Genomic DNA, 10,910 nt, shown 5'->3' with positions numbered 1-10,910 from the left:
GAATAAGCTCCAGCTCCACTAGGGGCAGTCATGACTCAAGTCTGGGTCTCAACATGTCAGGAAGTAGGCAAGGTTGGAAGTAGCCAACAGGAGATTCAACCGTCACTCCTATAACCCGACCAAAGTTTGGCGTACGCGGAAATAAAATACTAGGAGGAACACCGACGCTCCGAATATTACTTAAGATAGTTTATCTGGTAGTTTATCTGGTAGTCTGTCAGCTAATTCAGAAGCCTTTGTTGAAATTGAAAGTTCAAACTTGACGCGCGTCCTGGGGAGACATGGCTGAATGTCCGTGGAATGAGGAAATGTCCGAGGGTCCCTATCTCCTCCAGGAGAACCTCACCTGTCCGGTCTGCAAAGATCTCTTCAGGGAACCCGTGCTACTCTCCTGCACCCACACTTTCTGTCAAGCATGTCTGGAGCAAAGCTGGCGAGGAATGGCCAACAAGTGTCCCGTGTGCAGGAAGAACTGCGAGGGGGAGCAGCCCATCTCCAACCGGTCTCTCCGGGACGCGTGTGAGTCTTTCCAGAAGGAGAAAGGCTGGCGCGCCCCACACTGTAACACCGAGCTCCAGTGTAACCTGCACCGGAGAGAGTTCCAGATGTTCTGTATAAAAGACGAGGAGCCTGTGTGCGTTGAATGCGTGACCCTCCACCCAACACACGAGCTGCTACCACTCAACAAGGGGGCGCCGTTCTGCAAGGTGAGATTCAGCCCTGTTAGGCCTACAGCCCCTCCTAAGGCAGGGGCCCCCCTAACTTACACTTACCTTCCCAACCTGCCTTCCCCAGAGCCCCCCTAACTTACACTTACCTTCCCAACCTGCCTTCCCCAGAGCCCCCCTAACTTACACTTACCTTCCCAACCTTCCTTCCCCAGAGCCCCCCTAACTTACACTTACCTTCCCAACCTGCCTTCCCCAGAGCCCCCCTAACTTACACTTACCTTCCCAACCTTCCTTCCCCAGAGCCCCCCTAACTTACACTTACCTTCCCAACCTTCCTTCCCCAGAGCCCCCCTAACTTACACTTACCTTCCCAACCTTCCTTCCCCAGAGCCCCCCTAACTTACACTTACCTTCCCAACCTTCCTTCCCCAGAGCCCCCCTAACTTGCACTTGATGGATTTTGCACCCCCCCCCCCCCCCAAAAAAAACAAAAAAAACAACCCATGGCCCAGTCCCAATGACCCCCCCTAAACCCTCAAGCCCTGAGCCCTCACAGACTTATTGACGTCCCCTGGTAACGTGGTTGAGTGTGAGAGGCTGCAAGGGCTCGAATTGGTATAAAAAGGAATGGGACAGCACTTGCGACATCACATTACATTGACGTGAAAACATATTTCTTACTATTGTGGGTGTGGGGCTTTTTTATAAAATTTTCAATTTTACATGTTTTTCTTGTAGGCCTTTATGTAAATTAATTTTGGGCTGAGTCAAATCCCCTTTACATTATCCGAACTCTGTGTTACCCTCAAACCATGTCTGTTCAACTTGTTGAAATCATTTCATTTTGTGGTCATATGCGAACTACATTACTGCCTGTGATTCTTGTTTGTGATGAATCCAAAAGTATTTACTTAAGAATGATAATACACATTCCTGCACCTCACATCTCTTTCCATATTCATGTTGGAAATCTCAATTCAAAGAACACTGCACCGAAATGGGTGATTAATGTCAGACTGCTTTTAACTTGGAAATCATATGATTTAGAGCAACAGAAATTGATGTAATTTATAACCATAGCCTACATATTTTTACACAAATCACATTATACAAACCCATGGGGTTAATAACCCATACTTAAAAATAATGAAACCAAAATAATTATAAGGCTACTTGTGCAGATAAGCAAGTCCAGCTGAAAACATGAAAACATTTTGTTTTGTAACGTGAACATTAGGGTTGGTTGATCTGTCCGTGCTTGTTTATTGGCTGTTCTTCAGGTAACCCTGTGTTTCACGTCACAACGATATGAACTGTGGGTAATTCCCTTAGGCGAAGTCTGCAGAAGTGCAGCTTACGGTAAGGGGGCATAAAGGGCTCAAAATATCTGCCAGAGAGCCCTCACGCACTTGCCGATTTGACATTGGGACACCACTTAACCCTCGCGGACTTCGCGGGAGCGCGCCCTTAAGTCTGTGAGTCTGCAAGGGTGGACATTGGGACTGGGCCCATGAAGCGCATCGCCAGTGTAGCAGTAGTCTCGCATAGCCAGACCTGTCTCCACACTTCGTTTACGCTGTGCCAGCGCCGGAGACAGGTCTGGCTGGACATATTACCATTCTGCAATAGGCGGGGAAAAACGCAGTATTTCTTTAAACCAATCACAGTCGTCTTGGGCGGAGCCAGCCCCGGACGCAGCGACGGTGCTCTTGCAAAATAGTCTGGATCGAATCTGATTGGTGCCGAGAGAATCTCGGCCCGAATCAGATTAATTTGCGTCGCCAGTCTCGCCACTGATTGGGCAGTGTGACAACGAATGACAAGGTTTATTGCCAAAACCTACATCCGTTGAGTCAGACTAGTGTAGCAGTAATACTAATGCTGACACTATTCATAGTCTCTGATTAATTTGTCAAATTTATATGGTATTGTAGTGCCGTAAATACAAAGCTTTTTGACCCTTCATCAGATATGATGTCATGTGTTTTGTTAAAATTGCTGAGTGACATGATTTTGTCTAGCTAATATTAAGGCCTCAAGGGCGGCCTGGACCCCCGGTTGGGAAACCCTGTCCTAAGGTGGGGGGGAGGCCATGTACTAGAACCTACCACCAGACTGACCATTGTTAAATGTGTGTTCCATTGCAGGCGGAACTGGGCCTCAAAGTAACCATTTTGGAGGAGAAAGTGGAACATTACAAAAAGATTAAAAACAGGTTTTCCAACACGGTTGAATTCATCAAGGTAATGTCGCTGACAACACTACCTGTCTGGCAGGTGTCCATTCTCATTGTGTCCTAATGTGATCCTACATGAATAGCGTACATAACAGCTGACACAACATACTTCCTCACATTCAGCATTAGCCTGTTACAAATGTACAGCAACCATCCTGTTCGGCAGGTTACACCGGAGGCAGATGGAATCTGTGTGGGCAGCATTTCATTCCATTTGGAATCAAAAATATTAGACCGCAGGAAGTTCAGTTACTGTTTCTGAGGGTGTCTAATGAAACCATCACTACATGTCCCACCACACACTTACAAATGATTGGGATTTGTTCCTGCTCGGGTCCCATAATCGTAGGGGTTAGGGGCGTGTGGTATCATTGTGTGATCGTGTAGCCGAGCAGAGCGTCACTTGGGTTGTCTGTGGCTGCGGTGTTTCCCCAGAGCCAGGCCCACCAGGCGGAGAAGCAGATCAAGGCGGAGTTTGAAAGGCTCCACCAGATGCTGTGTGCGGAGGAGGCGGCCAGGCTGAAAGCCCTGTCGGATGAGGAAGAGGAGAAGCAGGACAGGGTCAGGGAGATGATCAGCAGGCTGACCAAGGACATCTCCATGCTGTCTGAGCTGATCCAGACCGTCAAGAGGGAGATGGGGGGCGAGGATCTCCCTTTTCTCAAGGTAACAGCGGCGCCCTCTAGTGAGCAGGAACTGTTTGAAGGATTTTGATGGTTCACTTCCAGATCAGACATGCTCATTGTCTTTCTGTCAATATTGTGTTGTTTCCACACTGAACTGATTATCTAGCCTTTTTTTTTTTTTTAACAGAGCTTCCAGTCATTGAAGAGAAGGTGAGTCCTGTTTTAAATCACCACTCGTAGGTAACGTTACAATATCTCACAGATACATCCTCATGACCATCTTCCATGTTGGCATGTTTCCGTAGAGCCCAGTGGACGACTCCAGACCCGGAGAATCCCGCTCACATGCTGCTGGACATGGGCCAGCACGTTGGCTCCTTGGGCTTTAACATCTGGAAGAACATGCAGACACACGTCGTAAGCTGTGAGTGCAATCCATGGTTAGGGTTAGGCTCAGGCACGACAAGGGCCATGTGTGTACTGAGTACTTCCATGCAGTATAAGAAATGGAATGGGAATGGATGGCTTCTTAGAGAGTTGGAAATCATTGTTTTGATTGTATGACCATTCACTCTCTCTCTCTCTCAATTCAATTCAATTCAATTCAAAGGGCTTTATGGGCATGGAAAACATATGATTACATTGCCAAAGCAAACATCACAAAAAGTCACAAAATGTTCAGCTAGACTAGCTAGCTAGTATGTTCATGTTTTGAGTAAGTAAGTGTAATATTTAGGAAGTCTATTTAAATGGTAACTTTTAAGTGTGTATGTACAGGGTGTATATGTCCAGGGTGTATATGTCCAGTGATCAGTGTGGTGTTCAGGGATACTGATCCACAGTCTTTACGGTGGTCGTGTTCCATTGGACGTCCTTTTCCTGTCACAACTGCTCACACATCTTGCTGCTGTGTTTCCAAATTGCTGTATTTGCCCCAGTAGATATGGAAGTGTTTTTCTCATTAGAACACGCAGAATTCTGCATGCAGAGCGTTTGCCCCATTTTGTAAAATCTTAGTTGGCAAGTGAACCACAGACCTCACAACCGTAAAGGGAAATGGGTTCTATAACAGAGTCTAGTACTTTCAGCCAGATTAAGATTGGGATGTCCAACTTGATGTTCCTTTCAGCCAGATTAAGATTGGGATGTCCAATTTGATGTTCCTTTCAGACAGATTAAGATTGGGATGTCCAACTTGATGTTCCTTTCAGCCAGATTAAGATTGGGATGTCCAACTTGATGTTCTTTTGAAGGCATAGAAAGCCCTTCTAGATTTGTGTCTCAGGTCGTTCACAGCCTTGTTGAAGTTCCTTATGGTGTTGATGTTTCGGCTGAGGTAGGTCTAGTTTTGTGTGTGTTTAAGGGAGATCGTAACTAGAAAGGATTTCGATTTGTTGTGCTGGAGGCTGGGTCTTTTTTGGAATATCATAAGCTTTGTCTTGGTAAGATTCACTGTGAATGCCCAGGACTGGGAGAATTTGTGCAGAAGATCAAGGTGCTGTTGCATCCCTTCTTTGGTTCGTGATAGCAGCACCAGGTGGTCTGTAAACAGTAGGTATTTGACTTCTGTGTCTACTAGGGGGATGCCAGGGGCTTTAGACCGTTCCAATTGCTTTGCCAATTCATTGATGTATATGTTGATGAGGGTCGGACTCAAGCTGCATCCCTGTCTGACCGCCCGGCGTTGGTGAAAGTCAGTTTTTTGCCAATCTTAACAGCACACTAGTTGTTTGTATACATAGAGTTGATGATGTCGTAGGTTTTACCTCCAACACCACTTTCCAATAGTTTGTACAGCAGACCCTTGTGCCAAATTGAATCCATTTTTTAAGCATCTCTCTCTCTCTCTCTCACACACACGCACATTCTCACTCTCTCCCCCCTCTCTTGCAGTCCCTGTGGTGATGGACCCTAACACGGCCTCCCCCTGGCTGTCCATGTCCCCAGACCTGGCCAGTATACGGGACAGCCCGGAGCGCCAGTCCATGCCCGACAATCCCGAGCGCTTCGACCCCTGCGTCTTCGTCTTGGGCGCCCAGGGCTTCACCTCCGGCAAGCACCGCTGGGAGGTCCATGTCGCGGACAACCCCAAGTGGATCCTGGGGGTGTGTAATGAGTCTGTGGCCCGTAAGAGAAAGTTCACAGTGTCCACAGAGCGAGGGGTGTGGACCATCGCGCTGAGCAAAGGGGTGTACAACGCCCTGACCCCCAAGCGCACGGTGCTGGCTGTGGAGCGACGCCCGGAGAAGATCCGGATCAAGGTGAACATGGATAAAGGCGAGGTGTCGTTTTGGGATGCGGTGTCAGGAAAGCACCTGTGTACTTACACACACAAGTTCAAAGAGAGGCTGTACCCCCTGTTTGGGCCTGGGCTGCACAGCACCCCAATGACTGTGCTCCCTGCCAAGGTGGCTATTCATACCTCATGAGGGAGCTGTTTGTAGGATGACCGTTTTCAACAATTCACAGTACAGGCTTTTAACGTTTCGAATGATGTATACCTTTTGTTTAATGACAATCGTTAAAGAATTCATGCCATCACCTTGATTTTTTTCTCTCCATTTATCACTTGAGGGGTCTTCAGACACTTATTTTTATAGTGTCTTCATAAGAGCTCAGCATTTTTAACAAGGGACTAGGAAAGAGGGAGTAGTGATAGGGATACTTTGAAATTATTTTATGATTTGATTTTTTTCTTAAGTTTAGAATCAAACTGGTAATCCCTGTAAAAAAAAAAAAAAACAATGATCACTAATATGCTCTTGGTGTCTTGGTTTTGGTGTCTTGGTTTAGAATGCGTGATATTAGTTATTATTATATCATTGTGTAAATTCCCTTCCCGCAAATGTATGTCTATATAAAAGTACCCAAATCATCACTGGGGATGTATTCTTAGCTGTGTAGACCAATGGGTTGATGGGTTGTAAGGACAGAATCATCAAATGTATGCCAAACTAATGATGATGTTAATCTGATTTGATACTACATTAAAGGAAACACAGATTAAATCTACTGTTATAGTTGTCACTGTGAGTGTTGTTGATATTAATCAGTAGACAGTATACCACTACCAAGGTAGAGATTCTCCTTTTAACTTATTGGTGGCACGACCGTCCCTCGCCTCTGGAGGGCAATGCTGAGATGTGAGGGAGCGACTGCAGGTCAGGCTTTTGTTTTGGAAACCACTGCTTTATCACAGCCACCAAAATATACAGCAAACTCATCTCCATCTGGGCCTGATCGATATTTAGCTTCTCTGCATTGCAACACCATCCCATAATGCCATGGATGGATGGATGACACACACTTGGCTCAGTCAGACTAACTATCTGTACCATATTCACTGAGGGATTCATTTACTGACTGTTATTTGCATCTGGAGGAGAACGGGCTATATCCCAGCCCACCAGCCCTGAGACCCAAGCCGAGCCCTTGGGTGGTCGGTCGGTCCAGTGATCTCCTACCCCAGCCGCCCTGCTCCTCGTTGGGCTTTAATGGACTTAACCATCTAGACACTTAAAATGTAAAATGTCAACGGAAACGAAGAGAGGGGAACTGGTGAGAAAATGCTCTTTCTAACGGTAGCTAGCTCTAACAAGCTAGCGTAGCCATAGTCACATAGCTAACGTTAATCAAGACCATTCAAAACCATTATGATTAATTAGCCAGCTATGCCAAGTGAGCTATATTCATCTGATATGTTTGCTAGCTGAAGCCAACTTTAGCTATGCAGAATAAACTAGCGAGCTAGCTCACGTTTGTTGTGGCTGTTTATTTTCCACCAGTGAGAGCTAGCATGCTAACCTTAGCGAACCAGGCTAGTTAGGGTGCGTTCGTTTATAACTGGGAGGTGGCAAATTGCGACTTGCTACTAGGAATGATTAAATAAAACACCGCATGAACTCGCACTTCCTCGTCGCAAATTCGGATGTTTCTCAGCCCCCAGTTGCTCGAATGCACTAGATATAACTAGATAACTGATATAATGGTATATAGATATAACTAGGTAACTGTGATATAATGGTATATAGATATAACTAGGTAACTGTGATATAATGGTATATAGATATAACTAGGTAACTGATATAATGGTATATAGATATAACTAGGTAACTGTGATATAATGGTATATAGATATAACTAGGTAACTGTGATATAATGGTATATAGATATAACTAGGTAACTGTGATATAATGGTATATAGATATAACTAGGTAACTGTGATATAATGGTATATAGATATAACTAGGTAACTGTGATATAATGGTATATAGATATAACTAGGTAACTGATATAATGGTATATAGCTGAATGCACACAGGTCGGAGGAAGGTATTTTGCCACTTGCGACTTGCCACCTCTGACCAAAAACGAACGCACCATAACATCGGTAGTCAAACGGTTGTGCAAACAGTCCGCTATCTGCCTTCGCGTTATCTGACTCAATGAGCATTAGTACAACCTAGTTCACTAACGCATATAGCAAGCTAACGTTAGAAACATCTGGTAAACCTAGCTACCTCACACACAGCAGCTTTCCTCTCTGTACAATTGAGGTTGGCTAGACTAGCTAGCTAGTATTTTCTTGGCACAATCTGGTGAAATTATAGCTGGGGGGAAATATTCTCGTGAGATGGACTCTGGTGTTTTTGTAGATTTGAGCCCGTTCATCCCCACACACAGCTTTGAATGATTGGTGTGTCTGCACACTGAGGTACTGCACTGCCATTTTAAAACTCATGTTTTTATAACAGATTCCCGGCCAGTGATTGAGGTATTGACTTCAACTACTCCATCTTCACCTCGCCACCCCCTCTCTCTCCATCCTGGTTCAGGTGAGGGAGAGGATGGCCTCCCATCTCCCTGTCCCCCTGCTGCTGCTTCTTCTGCTTCCTGTATGCTGGGCAGGGGACTGTAAGGGCCACAGGCAGGAGCTGAGGGGACCTCCAGGATATGTCACCGATGGACCGGGGAACTACTCTGTGAATGGGAACTGCGAGTGGCTCATCAAAGGTGAGATGAAGAGGCACATCGAGTAGAACCCTGACCGTGGGAGTCTCTGACGTGATCACATTTGTGTTGCTGCAAAAAGTAGTTTAACATTTTGAATCGCCCCCCCTCTGTTTGTTCTCTCCAAGCTCCCAGCAGCAATTATCGTATCGTCCTCAACTTCACCTTCATGGAGACAGAATGCACCTATGATTACCTGTTTGCCTACGATGGAGACTCTTACCAGAGCCCCCTACTGGCCAGCCTGAGTGGCACCACACTGCCTCAACCCATAGAAGCCAAGTCTGGCAAGGTAACGAAGGGACCCATGTTCAACTTTGCACCCCAGGAGACATCTTTTTGCATGAATTCATTGTCCAATCGAAGTGTCACTGTCAGGGCGGGATCTCAATACAATGTCAAATCGAATATCTACTCTACGCGAATCCTCCTCGCTGTATCTATCTTTACCTTCCTCTTTTCCCAGATGCTGCTCCACCTCTTCAGCGATGCCAACTACAACCTCCTGGGCTTCAATGCCACCTACACGTTCTCTGTGTGTCCTGGAGCCTGCGGGGGTCGCGGGCGCTGTGACGTGGTCTCTTCCCAGTGCCAGTGCCACCTGGGCTGGGGAGGAGTGGACTGCACCTCCCCTCTGTGCCCCCAGGCCTGTGACCTGCATGGCCTCTGTGACAAGGTGAGCGGAGGAGGTGCGGATGCAGAACTGGGTCAAGGAGAATCTGATACCCACTTGCCTCTGTCTTACACTCTGCTCCATCCTATCTCCCTCCCTCCCTCCCTCCCTCCCTCTCTCTTTCTGCCTCCTGCTCAGAGAGGAGAGCGTTGTCTCTGCAACTCGGGCTTCCTGGGTCAGAGCTGCCAGCTTGGTCTCCGTGACGACAGCGGGGCGGGGCAGTGGTGGGAGGTGAGCAGCGGAGACGACTACATGCCAGCCAGGACGGGCTCTGCTGGGGTCTACCTGTCCTCCACTGGGGCCATGTACCTGTTCGGAGGTCAGGATGCTAGGCTTGCTTCATTCATTCATTCATTCATTCATTCATTCATTCATTCATTCATTCACTCACTCACTCACTCACTCACTCACTCACTCACTCACTCACTCACTCACTCACTCACTCACCTCTCTTCATTATTGCAGTCACCCATTCAGATGTATTCATTCATCCCATTCATCCATTCCATTCATTTCATAATAATACATGTCCATTCAAGGAGATAATAATACCTGTCATTTACCAATCTAGTTATGTTGTTTGCTTTTTCTGCTCTGTGCTAACTTGTGCTTGATGTGTCAGGGTTTGATTTGAACAGAGCGCTGGGAGACCTGGTCAAATACAACTTCAGCTCCAACCAATGGGAGGACAGGTTCTACGGACACTCCCCAGTAAGTGCCGGTCCACACCAAATACGTCTTTATGAACAAGCGATATGAAGCTTTACTATGTCTCATTCCAGCTTTCTTATATTAAGTTCTAATATTAATACAATATTCTTATATTATATTATTCCCTTTTTTACTGTGACCTTCAAATGGACTGAAACAGAATTTTGCTTTGTTCTCAACCTCATCCTGTTTACCCCCCCCCCCCCCCCAGGCCGCCCGCCACTCCCACACAGCGGTGGAGTGGAAGGGTAACATGGTCATCTTCGGAGGAGAGCTGGCTAGCGGCGCTCTGGCCAGTGACGTCTGGATGTACCGCCCCCTCCAGGATGACTGGCAGCAGCTCGGCCTGTCAGATTCACCGGGAGCGCCGCGACTGGCCAACCACGCGGCAGCTGTAGTGGACAATTACCTCTATGTGTTTGGAGGTAGAATACGCCAGCCGATTGGTTGTATGATCCCTAGGATCTCACGACACGGTGCAAACTGATATCTTTCTGGGGGGGAGAACCAGTCTGTCACAACAGATGTATGAACGACATGTTTGATCCATGAAGCCTCTATTGCTCTGTCCTCCCCCCTCCAGGGCGTACCGAGGAGGACATGTTCTCGTCCTCCCTGTACCGGTTCAGTCTGCGGGGGTCCGGACTGTGGGAAGCGGTGCAGCCGACCGGGGGGAAGCCCCCCGCCACCGCCGGACACTCCATGGTGTTCCACGGCCCCTCCAGGACCCTGCTGGTCTACGGGGGCCACAGGCTGACCACGGCCAGGTACACACGCGCTCACACACACACACGCTCACACACACACGCTCACACACAGGCACGCACACACGCTCACACACACACACACACACACACGCTCACACACACACACACACACACACACACGCGCTCACACACACGCGCTCACACACACGCGCTCACACACACGCGCTCACACACACACACGCTCACACACACACGCGCTCACACACACACGCGCTC

The 10,910-nt window shown here is 47.5% G+C and overlaps 2 protein-coding genes across 2 annotated transcripts in view; both read left to right on the top strand.

The window, feature by feature from the left end:
• Positions 1-200: 200 nt before the first annotated feature.
• Positions 201-6,501, top strand: trim35-28 (tripartite motif containing 35-28). Its single transcript, XM_084444986.1, has 6 exons — positions 201-707; positions 2,819-2,914; positions 3,343-3,573; positions 3,721-3,743; positions 3,839-3,957; positions 5,427-6,501. The coding sequence occupies exons 1-6, from the start codon at positions 282-284 to the stop codon at positions 5,960-5,962; spliced, it is 1,431 nt and encodes a 476-aa protein (XP_084301112.1). The 5' UTR covers positions 201-281; the 3' UTR covers positions 5,963-6,501.
• Positions 6,502-6,941: 440 nt separating this feature from the next.
• The window catches only part of megf8 (multiple EGF-like-domains 8), a 48,525-nt gene continuing 44,556 nt past the window's right edge, over positions 6,942-10,910 (top strand). Inside the window, exons 1-8 of the mRNA XM_084444695.1 lie at positions 6,942-7,091; positions 8,369-8,546; positions 8,672-8,835; positions 9,010-9,219; positions 9,355-9,535; positions 9,839-9,927; positions 10,139-10,352; positions 10,511-10,694. Coding sequence (XP_084300821.1) covers positions 7,062-7,091; positions 8,369-8,546; positions 8,672-8,835; positions 9,010-9,219; positions 9,355-9,535; positions 9,839-9,927; positions 10,139-10,352; positions 10,511-10,694 — 1,250 coding nt within the window. The 5' untranslated portion in view covers positions 6,942-7,061. The remainder of the gene's footprint in view (positions 7,092-8,368; positions 8,547-8,671; positions 8,836-9,009; positions 9,220-9,354; positions 9,536-9,838; positions 9,928-10,138; positions 10,353-10,510; positions 10,695-10,910) is intronic.

The sequence above is a fragment of the Borostomias antarcticus genome (assembly GCF_949987555.1).
Source record: "Borostomias antarcticus genome assembly, chromosome: 10".
Taxonomy (NCBI): Eukaryota; Metazoa; Chordata; class Actinopteri; order Stomiiformes; family Stomiidae; genus Borostomias; species Borostomias antarcticus.
This window is presented reverse-complemented; position numbering and strand designations above follow the sequence as displayed.